The sequence below is a fragment of the Alligator mississippiensis genome, chromosome 1 (assembly GCF_030867095.1).
Source record: "Alligator mississippiensis isolate rAllMis1 chromosome 1, rAllMis1, whole genome shotgun sequence".
Lineage (NCBI taxonomy): Eukaryota > Metazoa > Chordata > Crocodylia > Alligatoridae > Alligator > Alligator mississippiensis.
The window spans coordinates 484407745-484424603 of NC_081824.1; the positions used below are offsets into that span (position 1 = coordinate 484407745).

At 47.1% G+C, this 16859-nt stretch overlaps 1 protein-coding gene across 1 annotated transcript in view; it reads left to right on the top strand.

The window, feature by feature from the left end:
* LOC132249287 (delta-1-pyrroline-5-carboxylate synthase-like) overlaps positions 1–16859 on the top strand; it is a 28105-nt gene that overhangs the window by 8768 nt on the left and 2478 nt on the right. Inside the window, exons 7-17 of the mRNA XM_059723942.1 lie at positions 191–343; positions 810–900; positions 4456–4604; positions 7737–7881; positions 10730–10803; positions 11563–11662; positions 12975–13195; positions 14129–14266; positions 14403–14598; positions 14760–14881; positions 16562–16748. Of these exons, the coding sequence (XP_059579925.1) occupies positions 191–343; positions 810–900; positions 4456–4604; positions 7737–7881; positions 10730–10803; positions 11563–11662; positions 12975–13195; positions 14129–14266; positions 14403–14598; positions 14760–14881; positions 16562–16748 (1576 nt within the window). The remainder of the gene's footprint in view (positions 1–190; positions 344–809; positions 901–4455; positions 4605–7736; positions 7882–10729; positions 10804–11562; positions 11663–12974; positions 13196–14128; positions 14267–14402; positions 14599–14759; positions 14882–16561; positions 16749–16859) is intronic.

Below are 16859 nucleotides of genomic sequence, written 5' to 3' on the forward strand. Positions count from 1 at the left end.
ACACTTGGCTAGTTGTGCAAGCAGAACTCCCAGATGTTCTTCTGGTCAGAGACTTCTGCAGCATTGCATGGTGCCTCCCAGTCCTCATCAGCCAGTTTTCAATGCCTGGTGAGAAAAGAAGGGTGTAAGGCAAAAATCTGCCAGAAAGGCCACGCACAAAGCTCCTGCTGGAAGTCTTTCCTCCTTTCAGATCTTAGTCACCAAGCTGGATTTCCATGATGAGCAGAAACGCCGGAACCTGAATGGGACATTGCACGAGCTGCTGCGAATGAACATTGTCCCCATCATTAACACCAATGACGCTGTTGTTCCACCTCCAGAGCCAAACAGTGATCTGCAGGGGGTAAATGTGGGTAAAGTATTGCAGGGGGCAGATCCGGTCTGTGGCCCTGCTTGGAGCATGAAGGCTTGGCTCACTAACCTCCGCAGGGAAAGCTGCAATGTAAGAACTAAAGAAAAGCATGGCAATGCTGGGGCTGAACAGAGACACGTAGCGCACACCAGAACAATGGGGGCAGCAGAGCAGGGGACATGGTCTGCCATGGCTGGCTTCTGGCAGGGCTCAGTGAGGGAGAAAGGATGGGACGGAGATATGGGCATGACGTGGTTTGGCTGTTACTTGCTGCATGCCAGTAGTGTGTTCAGTTACCTACCAACAAGGATGGCATCCAGAAAACTTGGCGCTGCATGGAGAAAGCTTCTCAAAGGTGCATGGTAGCACTGATGTGGCTTGTCTTTGTTGGGCATGGCTATGGCTCTGCTTGCTAGCTTCACCCAGGTAGCATTGCTGACCTCTCAATGCATTCCAGGTCATTAGCGTGAAGGATAATGATAGTTTGGCAGCACGACTGGCGGTAGAAATGAAGACCGATCTCCTAATTGTTCTCTCGGACGTGGAAGGTACGTAGTCCTTCAACTTTGACTACACAAGTAGTTTTTTCCCGTAAAATCCCTACAGAGGTCATAACCTGCAAGATGCATGCTGATGTTAATCTCCTTCACTTTTGCCTGTATATTGTATCCTTATTGTTGTCTGTATATGCTCTCTGTGAGAGTAAACTCTTCAAGGCTAGGACTAGGTGGAGCTCTCCAATGAGTGGAGCCTAGCACTGGATAAAGTACAATGTTTTGCAAAGTGCTGTGTCATCCACTTTGGATCTCAGGGACAGTGCAATTGAAATTCAGAAACGACGTAGTAAGACAAGAAAGGGCTGTTTGCCCTCTAGAGTTTTGGGATTTCTCTGTAATATTGGTTAAATTATTTTAGATGGGTTGGAAATTACTTCTGTATGTCTGACTGCCAACTTGAGGTTAAAAAATACAGCCTGGGCCACTAGTGTAAAAGTGGGCTGAGGGTCCAACCGGATCCTGCTGTAGCTCCATTAGCATATGAGCTGTCCTTCTGCATTGGAGAGAGTCCAGCGGAAGGCAACAAGACGGTTGGGGGGCTGGGGCACATGACATGTGAGGAGAGGCTGAGGAAACTAAGCTTATTTAGTCTGCAGAAGAGATTATGGCGGGGTTTAATAGCAGCCTTGAACTACCTGCAATGTGGTTCCAAAGGGGATGGATCTGGACCGGTCTCAGTGGGGGCAGATGACCGAACAAGGAGCAATGGTCTCCAGTTGCAGCAAGGGAAGTTTAGGTTACATATTAGGAAGAACTTTCTCATGAGGAGGGTAGTACAGCACTGGAACAGGCTACCCAAAGAGACTGTGGTTACTGTCCTTGGAGGTTTTTAAGACCTGGCTAGACAAAGCCTTGGCTAGCATAAGATGCTTGGGGATGGTCCTGCTTTGAGCAGGCAGTTGGACTAGATGACCTCCTGAGGTCCTTTCCAGCCCTCGTGTTCTACGATTCTGTGATTCTATAATTGTTCGTATTTTAACTCCATCCTGGGGCTCCTGAAGCTTGGCTCAGTGCAAGGTTTTACCACAGTGACAATGGTGTGTATATGTGCCAAGCATAGCATTGCACAGCCCTGGGCCCAAACTCTGATGTGCTGAGACACATTGACCAATAGCTACTGTCCTATCACCTGGTCAGGAGAGCACAGGAGAGGGAGGGCATGATACATTTGCAGAGAGCCTCTTCCATAACCAAGGTGTGATTGGTCACTTTTATCTACCCAGCTTCATTAGAAGTGTGGATTTGATATGGGTGCCTGTTGGCTGATGATGTGTGCATGCTTAGGATCCCTGGTGAAACTCGGAGGCTAATCTACTTTAATTTGGGGAGTGGCTGGACAAGTCTGCTCTTCCAGAAAGCATTACCCTTCCTGGGGCTTGCAGACATTGCCAGTTTTAGAGATCCTTGACCCCTTCCCAGATGCTCAGAACTTGTGCCTTTCTATTTTCCAGTTCCTTGATCAGAATTACTGTTTTTTGGCTGAGTGACATGTTCTGTTGTAAACAGTGACCCATTAGGCACTGACTTGCAACCTGTTCACTTTTGGATGATGAAATGTGTTACAGTTCAGGCATGAGCTGTGGCAGTATTCTCTCTGAGTCTTTCAGTGGATGCTTCCTTCTACTGACAATCCTGCACCCGTGTTTGAGTGGAACCGCATCATCCCTTTGCTCTCCAGGCTGTGCCACCCTGTTTACTAGTTGCATTTACCTTTGGCAAGTCCTTCTGCAAACAGCAATTGGTAGTAAAATCAGTGATAGAAAACAGCTCGTGCAAAATACGTATGTATTTAGCACTAGTACTGTTGGGCAGAGAATACAGCTGAACATGAAGCCTGACCTGGCAAGGGCTTTGCCCCAGCCCCCAGCAGGTGGAACCTCTGAGCTTCTGCCCCCTGAGTCTGATTTTCTGGGTTGCTGTCTGGCTGGGGTCCTTGCTTGCCCTGTAAACAAAAGCAATGAATAGTGAACAAAGGTTTGTGCCTGGACTTTTCCATGTTTCTTTGGCGTTGTCAGTTAACCTGCTGGCTAGAGTGTGGTGAGAGTAACCTTCAAACGACAAACGTGTGTTTGTGTCAGGGTCTCACAGAGCCCCAAAGCCACATGTTAACTGTTGGGCTTCCTTATAGCCAGTCTTCACTCAGTCAAATAACTAGAGGTTCCTGCTGTTCACTTTCCAAAAGAGGAAAATATTCTTCCCACAAAGAACAGCCTACCAGTTACAACAGTTGGTGGCCCTTACAGAAAGGGAGAGTGAATTGCCATCTCTAGATGCTTTGCAGCTCGAGTGCTGTAGCTCGTATCCCATAGCCCACTCCATATTGCTGATCCTTCTACTGTCTTTTCAGAAAAAAACCCTAAAATCCATAGCAGATCATGATGCCTTTCCCTCCTGAAGAATTTAGTTTTACATGTGCCGACTGGTTGGTGCTTGCTAAAATTAAGCAAAGGGCCAATATCAAGTTTTACACTTATGAGAAGTGAAGAGGAAAGATAAAGAGGCTGGAGGTGCTATTAGCGAACTGATTATTTCAAGAAAGAACCCCAGCCCTAATTATGCACTCCCTCCTTGAACAAGTGCCCCCTGCACAGCCCTCACCTTTGCTTCATGCTGGTTAGCTTCTGCATGCACAGATGTGTTCTGTCACTGCAGACTTGCACCAGGGTCATTCCATTGACTTCAGTGGATTTAGGCAAAACTTATTTAACCACAAACCAGGAATTTACTGGATCTGTGCTTCATCCATCATCCTCCACTTGCCTACTGAGCAGGGAATAAGGAGAAGGTCCTGCAGCACAGGCTGCATGCATACATGCAGAGTGCATATCCCTGCGTGTGCTGCTTTAATGATTCTCTAGTGGGTGTTTCTATGGCATTTCTGGTGAGATGGCAGTAAGAGATGCTTAAAGGGGCAGAAAACTAGAAGTCAGTCAACTTAAAATGTCATTTCTTTTTCAAGCAGACTCGTTTGTGTATTCTGCTCTTGTGTCCCCTGGAGCAGTTGGCATTACTTGACCTTTCATTGCTCTTCTTGGAACTATCTCCCACCTGTAGACCTCTGTGAAACATGGTGCTCTGCTGTGTTGTTGGAGGCCATGGCAGTGGTGCCTGTCCCCTCCCTGACTTTGCTAATGTCTTTCCATGTGCAGCTTCATACTGCTCTGTTGCAGGCCTGTCACACTGCAAGCTCATATCCCATTTTCTGTCATCTCTTGCTCCATTGCATCTGCCAACATCACTGCTTCTCAGGCTTCCTGCTATCATTTCAGATATGTTGTCTTTCTCTTTTTTATGCGTTTAGTTCTCTTTCTTTTAAGCTTAACTTTGAAGTTCTTCATTTTTGGGGACAAGCACCTCCTGGTTCAGGCTCACAACCTTGTCCTGAGCTGGGTTTGTTGAGACCTGCACAGGTGTCCTCTTGCAGTGGTAAATGGTCAGTGCCCATACCTTTGTAATGGAGAAGAGCTCCCTAACCCTCCCAGTTCTGTTCCCCTGAACGACGGAGTCCAAAGATATACAGAGCTAACAAATAGATTTGCATTTTAGGACTCTTTGACAGCCCCCCGGGGTCAGATGATGCGAAGCTTATTGACATATTTTACCCGGGAGACCAGCAGTCTGTGACCTTTGGAACCAAATCCCGGGTAGGAATGGGAGGCATGGAAGCCAAGGGAGGAGAAAACTCTAGAGCCTATGTTGCTTGCTTTTCATATGGGAAAAGCAATGTTCTGAAATGGTCTGAGATGCACTTTACCTTTGAGCCTTGCTCTAAGTCTGTTTTCGAACAAACGTGTACATTGCATTGAGTTTAACCCATTCTCTCTGTCTCCTTCCTGTATATAGACGCATTTCTGGCTTCTGAAAGAGGAACTCTGGGGTATTTTAGTCCTTTATCTGCGCATTTGTTCCATTACAGAGAGGTTAATTTCGCTACCGTGCACATGACCTTTTCATTGTTTTTTGGGAACTTTCCCCATCTCCAGTGTTCCTTTTCCTGCAGAGATTTGTTTTTAAATCCCATGCAAAACAGAACATTGGACGTGTCTGCAAGAGAAGCTTACTGCGCAGTAGTGTGTTGGTCAAAAACTGTGCTAATGCGCTGTTGTGCAGTGTTATTAAGCTCTTGTGCAGTAAGCACCACAAAAAACATGCACCAGTGCTACTGCGCAGTAACTAGTTACTGCTCATTTAGTTAGTACTTCATTAGGTAAGTACTAAACTAAATGCTCAGTATCTAAGCTCATTAATGAACGTATAGACATACCTACCCATTGTGTCCTTTGGTATGGATGTAGTGAGGAGGGGCATCTCCATGATGGGGATGAGCCAGTTCCTAAGGAGGTCTTAAAAGCTACAGTATTTCCAACTGCTGGAAGGCTCAAGTTCAGTGCCTCTTCAGTAGCTTTATTTAAATAGTTCCAGTTGCATATACAGGTTCAATAAGACCAGGAGAACTTCAGAATCTAAATGCACAAATGGGAAGAGGTATAGAGAAAGGAGTTTTACATTTAATGAAGTCCCAAATGTAACTTTGTGGGGATAGGAGAGCTAAAACAAAATAAATTCCACTGTATGCAAAGTGTGGCTGTCTTCTGGCATGAAGAGCTGGTGGAAAACTGTCCATTGCATAGGAGCACTCAAATTGCCCAAAGCACCAGCTGGGATTGTCAGTACTAGAAAAAAAAAGTAAGTGCGAAGATCCTAGGAATGGGCAAGGTGGGGATGGATTATTGCTGAAATGAAGTGAACTGAGATCAGGGAAATGTCCTGAGAAAATTATGGGATGCCAGATGAGCACCCTACATGTCAGTATATGTGGCGAAAAATCCATAAACCCCTCTATAGTAGTGAGAGACTTTTTAAAGGTGGGTTGGGGGGTGGGGGGAATGAGAGTCCTGCAGTAGAAGGGGAACGTAATGTAATGAGCATATGGAAAACTCAGTCTCCCAGTCCAGGGGGGTCCTGTGCATCTGCACTGGAGGAGAGCTATAGAGCTAAGGAAGTGGAACTGTATCTGAAGGATTGAACAGGGTCTGAGAAAGCTTCCTCCTTATATGCACAGCAATAGGAACAGACATACTTACAAATATACTCGTATTGTCTTGCCTGCAGCCCATTTAGGAAAAAAGTGATGGCGAATGGATTCATGTCAGTGTAATAATTTATAAACAATGGTATCTCAGGATAGGGAAGTTTTTGTCAAGAAGTCACTTCTCCAGTTGAAATGATTGCTTTGGAGTCTGGGAAAAGGTGATTCTGTCTTAAAAATTAAGGATCACACATGAGCTGCTTCAAGTAAACGTTGACCCATAGTTTAATTGCATTATACATCGTAGACATCAGAATTTGTGCTTGGCCACTAAACTGCGGACGGGAGACTCCCACGCTGCCCCGCCCATCTGCAAAGAGTTCCCTGTTCATATCTGCAAAGGTCCCTCCTTTTCATCCCTCTTTCAAACTCTCCTTTGACATGAAGTGTACAAGAACTCAGAAGCAGTTGGGCGGGCAGCGGGCTAAGGCTGCTATCCCAGATCAGCAATATTGTCTCATCATTTCCTTTTGTTACCCATCTGCCTGTTCAACATGTTGAGTCCTTTTCCCAAGCAGCTTACAGTTTTTCCATGTTTGAATAGCACCTAGCATAGGGCACTTAGTAATAGACACTGAGGAAACATGTGGAAAGGGTGTGAACCCAAAAATGAAAAAAATAGAAGGCCTCAGATTAACAAACTGTATGTGGTATGGCCATGTCAGAACACGCATTCTTGCATGCAAAAGGAAACTGAAAGGCAAGACAGCGATCCAGCCCCAGTGAGACTGGTGTAAAGGAGTACAGCACATGAGGTAAATTGGGGAGGGAAATCAAAGAACTAAAATCACTTTGAAGAGCCATTACCAAAGAGATAGAAACAGTACCCAATCCTTCAAGATCTGAAGCCGGAGACCCTCAGAAAATCACTGGTGTCACTGGACTTCAGGGGGGTAATTTAGGAAGGTAAGGACATAGAAATCAGGTTGATTGTCTATGATGGTGCCTAGGAACCAAACAAGAACAGGCTGTCATTATGCTGGGCACAGGACAGACAGCAGCAGACAGTCTCGAGAGTCAGCTCTTCATCCTTCTTCCTTGTCACCGCCATCACCTCGGTATGTGCTGTTTCAGAATTGACAGTTCCAAATTACCAAAGATGAGAGGATAAAATCCAAGAATTGTGGAGGAAGGATGTGGCTGAACTTTTGACAGATGTGCTGCCCATCATTAAATCACCTGCTGGTTTTTGGTTGGGCAGCGATGCCTTAAAGGCATGTCCAGCGGTGCTGAGAACAGACACCAGTGACCCTTCTGCTGGCAGGAAAAGTGGTGGAAGCCCAAAGTTAAAAAAGGGACTCCAGACACCTGGATGAGCATGACACGATGGGGACAAACCAGCAGAGCTCTTGTGAAGGAAAACGGTCTCTTCCGCTCAGCACAATGCTTGCTGTTGTGTGTCAACGAAATAGAGGTGCAGGAAAAGTTACTATTATGATTTGTATCTTCAAAAAGCCTCTGTCAGCATGCTGTCAGGCATTTCTTTCTTATTCTGGGCCTTGGCTAGATTCCAGCCCACAGAACTTAGCAGGAATAAATGATCTATTTTCAACCTGGGTTAGCCTGTGGTAGCTCCTACACTGTGTTTGTATGCTCCCAAAGGTGTGTGAGGAGATGGTTCCTGTCATGAAGGATTTACAATCTAAAATACTACAATGAAGCAGGGATAATCTCTGAAAGAAGGTGCTTGCTTGGCATGAAGATTTTTTTCCCCCAGTGTTTGCTTTCTTCCTTCTAGGTAAAGGCCGCTCTGTGGGCCCTCCAAGGGGGCACTTCTGTGATCATTGCAAATGGGACGCCCCCAAAGATCTCTGGCCACGTCATCACGGACATTGTGGAAGGGAAAAAAGTTGGCACCTTTTTTTCAGAAGTGAAACCTGCAGGTAAGCTGGTATGCGGGGCAGTTTGGAGATGAGGACTGAGTGAAGGGCTGAAGGTTTCTGGCATCTCTAAACCAATGGTGGCAGATGCCAGGGAGAGCATGGCAAGGGATGGATCACTCTAGATCTACCTTGTAACATATGCTGTCTGTCTCCTGCCACTGTCAGAAACAGACGACTGGGCTAGATGGACAGTTGTTCTGACCTGGCATATGTGGGTGACTGGTGCCTCCTGAGACTGGGGGGGATGACAGTGGGTGACAGTGTCGGTGGCAGGGTGGCGAGCAGCGACTGCCCACAGAAGCTGGCAGCAGCGGTGGGGTGGGGGCGAGCAGGACTGCCCACAGAAGCCAGCGGTGGCGGCTAGTCTCAGGGGACAGGGGGCACGTGCCCTCCCCGTGCCCCCCCACCAGTCACCTATGCTGGCATGGCACTTCTCGCATTCTTTGTAGATATTGGGGTTTGGGGAAGGCTTCCTAGGGGGATGAAGATGGGTTACAACTTTATCTATAGCTGTAAGAAACTGACAAAAATGTACTTTGTGAGGCTAGCAGATCATTTTTAAAAGATGTGTATCCATCTGTAGGGTCTGTAGCTGTGCTGCGGCAGTGTGCCTGCTGGCCTCCTGGGGCTAATGCTGTGGGTTCAAGACCCCTGGTTTCCTTGGCCAGAGGGCATCTGAGGTGTGTGTCCTATCCTGAGCAACAAAAATGATCAGGGGCCTGGGAGATGAGACTTATGAGGAGAGGCTGAAAGAAACTCAGGAGAAGAGAAGATTGAAGGGGGATTTGATAAGTCTTTAAATACCTGAAGGGCAATTACTGAGAGGATGGAGATAGGCTTTTCCCTTTGGCCATGGGGGACAGGACTAGGGGCAATGGCCTCAAGCTACAGCAGAGGAAATTTCTGACTGTGAGGTGGTCAAGAGTTGGAATAGGCTACCTAGAGAAGTCGTAGACTCTCTATCCATGGAAGTTTTCAAGAGTACTTTGGACAGACACTTGCCTGGGATGGTTTAGTCAGCGATGATCCTACCCTGAGCAGATGACCTTGTGAGTTTCCTTCCAGCCCTACTTTCCCATGGTCCTATGATCTGATAGAGTCCCTTGCATGCTCCTTGTACGACCACTGATGGGCTATAATTAAATTGTCTTTCAACCTTTCTTTAGTGAGTTAAAAAAACTGAACTCCTTAAACTTCTCATCTTAAGGCACACTTTTGTAGAGTGTAAATCATTTCTGTAGCTGTTCTCTGGACCTTCTGCCATTTTCTCTTATCCGTATAAGATGGAGACACCAGAACTTCCATACGGGGTTGGAAAGTTACCTTGGCACGGCATTGGTAAGACCAAGATCTCTTTCTAATCCTACTTGGTGGTCTCCTCATAGTACATCAAAGCATTGTGTTAGCTGGCTATCCCAAAACCTTGAGCTTGGGAGTGAATGTTCAGTTTGCCTTCTGCAGCAACACCTGAGCCTTTTTCAGAGCCACTGCTTTTCAGACTACAATCCTTTTTTCCTATAGATACAATCTATGTTCTCTGTTCCTATGTCTTTGAAAAAGATATGTTGCCTTTTAGGTGATCAGATCTCTTTAGTATTGACTTATCCTTCTTTTTTGCTATCCCATGTGTCTGAGAGAGAGACATTCCTTGGACATGAATGTATTATTTTTAGACGCTGATTTAAAAATAATTGAACGAGGGTGGACTGAGAACCAATCCCAGCAGTGCCCCAAAGAGATATACTGTATTAACTGAGAATTCCTTTTTTGAGCTCTGAAAGTTGTGCCTTGCCTATTTTAATAGTGGTCTTTGTAGTTGTGATGGCTTAAGGAATATGAGAGAAGCTAGATTTGTTTTGGCAATTTCTTAATGGAACAACTCAGTAGTAGGAAGAGATGTTAGGCAAACATTTTAGGTACAAATGCTAGTTTGTCTGACTTCTTTCCCAAATAGAGTAAACTATCTTGGCCTGCCCGTGGTTTGTACCTCCTGCACTGTACACTTGGTCCTACTCCTCTCCTAGTGCTGGGAATGATCTTAGGAGTCCAGGCTATCTCCTTACTCTAACCACTGCTAACAGATTGCACTACTGTGGATGAAGACCTAGGCCAAAAAGTGACAGGAGGGAGTATAGAAGTCCTCTGCAGGTACTTGGAATGACAGAGATCATTTGGGGAGGGCCAAAGGATTGTGAAGAGCCTGAGATATTGGGTTGTGGGGTTAGAGGAGACGAGGAAGAAGCTGAGAACAAAGGTATCCTCATGGGTCAGCTACACTGACATAGTGTATCTGGCTCTGCACAAGAGAGCAGGGAGATGGTCAGAGGAGGAACACATCAGGAAAGGTGGATATGCTCCCGGCTCTTAACGTTTTTGTTTATGGTTTTTGTCTGTTTACAAGATTTTTACCACTCTGATACTGTCTTTACCTAGGAATATTTTTCTGTCTCTTTCTGTTGCTTGCAAGTCCCCAAGCTTACCTGAATATATTTAAGAGGCAAGGATTCCTTAGGGTGACATCTTTTAATGGACCAACTATGTAGCTGGGAAATGAGATAGACAAGCTTTCTTTTGAATGCAAGACATTCTTCCTCAGGCCACTAAACATGAGTATAATTAGGCATGATTTTGATGTCACTTTCTGCATGGGTATAGTTGCAGCTTCTTGGATGTGCACATGAAACCGCATGTGTACCCTTCCATGTGTTGAGAGAAAGGGTGAGAGGTTTTAGCCAGTGTATCTTTTCTTGCCTGGTGGATGGTCACTGTGATGAGGAGTTTTAGTTTTTGTATATGCTCTAACTTGGAGTTAAAATTATATCCAGTGTGCACACTCTTGTTTTCATAGGCCCTACTGTAGAACAGCAGGCTGAAATGGCTCGAGCTGGTGGCAGGACCCTGGCAGCATTACAACCTGAACAGGTAACAGGGCTACATGACCTCAGATCTTACTAGAATCCACAAATGTGCAATATGTTTTCTGGGAAACAGTTAAGATGAGTCCCTGCTCGAAAGGGCTTGTGTTCTTGCTTTTCTGTCAAGCTCATCACTTAGTAATGTATTAGGAGAGGGGAAGGGGCATGGCATGGCATGGTGGATGGGCTACAGAGCTGTGGTTAGGAAGTTACGCATGTTTGAATCCTTGTGTTTTATATGTATTTCATCATCTAAATAACTGCTCTATTTTAATACAAACTCTCACAGTCGGTAGGCAATGCCTCAGACGCACCTAGGAGTGGGCTGCCCCAGCTGCTCCCGCTAAGAGAATTCTCACAATGTCCGTAGGGTGCCCCTGTGTGCAGTTCTCCAGTGAGCGCACCATAGCATTACAGTTGGGTTGGATCAAGGGGAGCCACCATGAAGAACAAGGCTGCTATAGCTGCAAATAGGAGTGTCTTAAAGGGAGAGGTTCTTGGGGTTGGGAAAGAAGGCAGAGACCTGAAAGGCAGAGATGCAAAGGCCAGAAATGGAGTTGGCAGAGTAAGTGATACAGTCCCGCTTCTAGCAAAGAGAAAGCTGAGAGCCGTCAGCTCTCTGAGGGGAACTGGGGGCCAAACCAGGGAGGAAACTGTGAGGTCCAAAGATGTGCCGTTCAGAGCTGGAAGGGACCAGAAGCCAGAGTACTATGAGCTACTTCAAGTTTACCATGATAAGAGGAATTCCCTTTTTTATTCCTGTTAGAGAGCTGATATTATCTATCATCTTGCTGACTTACTGACAGACCAGAGAGAAGAAATTCTGTTGGCAAACAAGAAAGACATGGAAGAAGCTGAGAACAAAGGTAACATGTGCCAGCTACATTGACATAGTGCATCTGGGTCTGCACAAGAGAGCAGGGAGATGGGAATGTTCTCTGCTTCGGGGCTTGAGGAATTTGGGAATGAGCTCTGTGGGATGACCTTCCTCTTGGCTGCCACTGAGGAGCAAATCCAAGACCTTGAAAGCCCTGAGTGCAGGCAGCTGTAGCTCTGAAAGTTGTAGGAAACACTTTCTCTGCATTGGACACCACAGCCAGGTAATGTGCTGAACAGTGACGTACAAAAACTGACAGTGCTCCAAGTCCCCATGAGAGCGATGCCATGACATGGCGAACACCTCATGTTCCTTAGCAGTGGTGGCCAACACAGGATGCCGTGCCCCATGGAGGTGAATTCCATCTCTTGTGGCCAAGCCAGCTGTGATGCAACGCTCTCCAAAAAGAGCAACATCCGTGTACTAACTAGGCTTAGTCTACTTTAAGCAACTGGTGCAATGCCTTTAATCAGCATCAGGTTATTATTCTGAGAAGTCTGAGATGGACTGAATGTGGGACAGGTGACTTGTGCTCACATCATGAATCGTTTCTACATTATACTCCTGCATCCTTCATGAAGGATGCACAGAGGTGTGCAAAGTGTAGGTTGGGGCAAGCAGTGGGTTTGTGCCTGGATGTATCCATTCACAGCAAAGCCTTTCTACGAGTTTATTGTTTTAGCAGCATCAGGAATTCTTTAAAAAGGGCAGAAACATTGAGCTCTCCTGTCATGTCTGAGATGTCAGTAAAAGTGTCTTGCTTTAAACTTCACCTTCAGAGCGTGAGCTATGCATGCAGCTGTGCTGAGCACACTCGCTGCTAAACTGATAGAGCCAAAATAATCTCACCCCCAGGAAATGACCCACCAATAACAAGCATGGCCAAGGTAGGGGTGTACTCCTATTGCCCGTCTCACCCATGGCTGTTTTTCTTGAGCTTCTCTACCTTATACTAGTCACTGTTAGACACCTAGCTCTGTATTTGGCTCTTGTGCCACAGTTGCTGCATTGCCCTTCAGTGAGTCGGGTGTCACTTTCTTGATATCTGTCCTCCTCCTCCTCCTGCAGTGACCCCTCAGTTTTTCCAGGGTAGACCCTACATGCATCCCTAGCAAGAGCATCTTTGCAACATTTGAACAGCAGCTAGCTGCCTCTATGGTAGATACGTCTACAAGGAACCAAGGACCAGCCACTGTTGTCCTTTAAAGCTCACACTTAGTGGTTCCTCCAAATGCATAAGTCTAGTCTCCAACAAATGTGGTGCTTGTTCAGAATGGCTAAATCGCTTTCCCCTCTTCCAGGGAGACTGGCGCTTCCTTTGATGAAGAGACTGAGTCTGTCTACGTCCAAGCTGAACAGCTTGGCCATTGGTCTGCGCCAGATTGCAGCATCCTCGCAGGACAGTGTGGGCCGTGTCATTCGCCGGACGCGAATAGCAAAGGACTTGGAATTGGAGCAGGTGACAGTGCCCATTGGTGTCCTGCTGGTGATCTTCGAGTCCCGCCCAGACTGCCTCCCACAGGTACGTAGCAAGAGCACGTGGAACTGCTGCAGCTGCCTGTTGTTACCAGGGGAGGAGCCGGGGAGGATTCTCTTGATGCAGGGGGTGGTCAGCCGTGTGCCTGAATGTTTCCTGAAAGGTTCCCTTGCTGGGACTCCTCTAAACTGAGGTTCTGGCCTCCTGCCTGCCTGCACCAGCTGCTGCTGGGTCACAAAGCCCCTGAGCAGTGCGGGGCCCGGTGCTTCCCTCTGTGGGTGCGGCCACCTGGGAATGGCTGGCTTGGCCCTGGGGCAGAGCAGCAAGGTGGCAGGAGGGCAGTTGGGTGTGCTGGTGGTGGGAGAAGGTGGTGGGGACGGTGCACGGGTCGGGTTTCAGCGTCCCATGCACTGTTGCACTTTGTTAGGTAGCAAACTAAAACACCACAAAGGTGTTTTACCTTGCTACATTACAAAGTCATTTACAGTGGAATACACTGCTGAGCGTGCAAACAGCAATGCCATTAAAGCGATGCAAAAGGGCATTTATGCTGCTTTAAAGGCCAATTTTGTGGTGTATACAAAGACCCTTGCAGTTTAGGCACTGTAGTAGAAGCAGGACTTCTCCTTTCGTGGAGAGCTTCAGTGATTTCGGGCAGCTGGAAGGACTGATTGGTGCAGAGGGGAACCAATGTATCATTGGTGATACATTGGTGTCCCCTTGCAGTGGGACATCCATCCACAGCTAGCCCCTTTGCCAGCACCACCTTGACATTGGAGACTTGTCCATGAAGTGTATTTAGCTTTGGAGCTGTGTGCATCCTATGTCTGTCCAAATAGCTCCCTGGGCAGAGTGGCCTGGAAGACGGTATGACTCCAACAGGGTCAGCATGGCTGCAGGGGGAATCTGGTACTTGCTCGGTGGTGTCTGCATTATGCTGATGTTCTGTAGTGCTCATGCCTTCTCTCCCTTTGGCAGGTGTCTGCTTTGGCCATTGCCAGTGGAAATGGTTTATTGCTGAAAGGCGGAAGGGAGGCATCACATAGCAATCAGATCCTTCACCACCTGACACAGGAAGCACTTTCTATCCATGGGGTCAAAGATGCAGTGCAGCTGGTGAGTACTGGAGGCCAGTCTGGAATTTGGCAGATGTGTGCATGTGCTGTAAGTGAAGCCCATTTGTGAATGCTTCAAGGCAGAGATCCTGTGAGCTTCCTTTAGTCCTCAGAAACCTGCTGCTTATTTATTACAGGTGAATACCAGAGAGGAAGTAGAGGACCTCTGCCGCTTGGACAAACTGATAGATCTGATCATTCCACGCGGGTCATCTCAGCTTGTTAGGGACATCCAGAAAGCAGCTAAAGGGATCCCAGGGATGGGGCACAGTGAAGGGATCTGCCATGTATATGTGGACGCAGATGCCAGTGTTGAGAAGGTCACAAGGATAGGTAAGGTGGGAGAGGCTTCTTGTGTTTGAGTTCAGCTGAGATATCTGTATTGTTTTAAGACATAGGTTCATAAGTACATGATACTCAGGCTTGCTCATTAGGAAGGCTTGAAAGAGTGTGCAAGGAGCAGCTTGTAACCATTGTCCATTCTTGCACCGTAGTCAGAGACTCAAAGTGTGAATATCCTGCTGCTTGCAATGCTCTGGAGACGCTCTTGATTCACCGGGACCAGCTGCGAACCCCACTGGTTGATCAGATCATCGACATGCTGAGAGTGGAGCAGGTCAGTGAGCACCGCCTGTTTTGCTATGGACAATTGCTAGCCTTTAGGAGTCTGGTTGGGACGTTAGAGGCATTTGCAGTAGCGCTATGGTATACAGAAATGGGCTTCTGGGGCCCTGCTCCCCCAACCCTCAGGTTCTGCCTAGAGATGAACCTGGTGTTGCTGAGCTGTGATGTGCATCGCGGTCCTTCTCTGGTGCTGCTTGTATTCCCTTTCTCTGCTGTGTCTGGAAGCAGAAGCTTTTGGTCCCGACTCTTCATGTCCTGGTGCTAGTCCACCAGATCGGCCCCTCTTGTGCTTGAGGTTTGTCACTCGTCTTTATCTTAACCACACTCAAGTCCCTTCTTTGTTTTTGCCCCCTGTTTCGCACTGTTTCCTCCCCCCAGACTTACCCCACACCCATGCTTGTCAACCTGTCCTTGGTTCTGCCTGTTCTGCTTACCTCGTGTCTATGCAGGATCTACAGAGCGAAGCTCTCGAACGACTTTCTCGGCATCCTGCAGACATTGCAGTTCCAGCAGCATCTGTGCAGGAGTCTTTGTAGTTGTGTGCTTAATTTCTCTGGGCTCCAGAGAGCTGTAGGATTAAGCCCCCAGCTCAGACCTTGAATGCTAATTAACAGGCAGTTGACACAGCTGGTGCTATGTCACTAGGACACGCAGGCTGTGGGTATTTGTGCAGAAAACACAGGGTCAGAGGGAAAGTTGGGACCACATGTGTTGGTGACAGGGGAGCTGGGGGGATGTGTCCAAGGGAAACCATGTGACCCAGAAAGCTCCCCAGTGAGCCCCACTGGCAGTTCTCCACAGACTTGGGCTTCCCTTCTGCAAGCGGGAAGGGGCTGTTAAGCTAGTGTAGTGTCGGTCTGTCACAAAGGATGTGAAGTTTCATTCAGTATTTGTGTATCAAACAAGTGGCAGTTGAATAAATATTAGACAGACACCCAGCTCTGGTTCTGCAGGCTCCCAGCAGCATTAGTGCTTCACGACAGACTCAGAGTAGCTTGCCTTGTTTTGCTTGACACAAGTACTATGTTTTCTTTGCAGGGCAAGACCAGGAACACTAGCAGTTACGGTGGTGTAGCTGATGCTTTGTGTTCACTTATCCAAGCTGATCTTGCAGGGGCTTGTTCATGCAGCCAGGCCGTGAACTGAAATCTCTTCATAATCTTCACTTTGGTTAAACTAACTAAATTGCATTTGAGTCTCTGTTGTAAGGGATCTTCTCTGTATTTCTGATTCATTCTATATAGCTCTCCTCTGAAGTCTCTCTAATTCTTAACATTCCTTTTAAAGTGAAGGTACCAGAACTGGACATGTGTTCCCAGAATGGTTTCATCACTGCTGTACTGGGTGTACTCTCACCTCTCTACTCTTGCTTGATGCATCGTTAAAGGAATACGTTACATCTTCTAGCTGCCATATTGTGCTGGCAGTTCATGTTCAGCTGGTTGGCAGCCATGACCCAGGTTCAGTACCCTGTTGCTAATTCCCTGAGCCATAAAATTCCCAGAAATGGCTTTTACATTTTATGACCTGAAACTGTCTATAGGGTCTACATAAGGCAAGAAATCTGTGCTGCAGCCAGCTTTTTATTTCTAGGGAATATTTAACTTGGGGGCAGCTGTTCTGTGTGGAAGGTGTTTGGAGAGGTGAGTTGATGCATATTTTGTCCTCGCAGGTGAAGATTCATGCTGGCCCTAGGTTTGCATCTTACTTGACTTTCAGTCCTTCAGAAGTGAAGTCTCTCCGTACAGAATACGGAGACCTGGAATGCTGCATCGAGGTGGTGGACAGTGTCCAGGAAGCCATTGAACATATCCACAAATATGGAAGCTCTCACACAGATGTGATCGTCACAGAGAATGGTCAGTGCCCTGCACAGTAAAGTGCATCAGCTCGTGCTGTCAAACTTCAGGCACTGGTGGTTGATGTGCACTTTCATGGCATGTAAGGCTACCAGGCCCAGAAGCTACTTA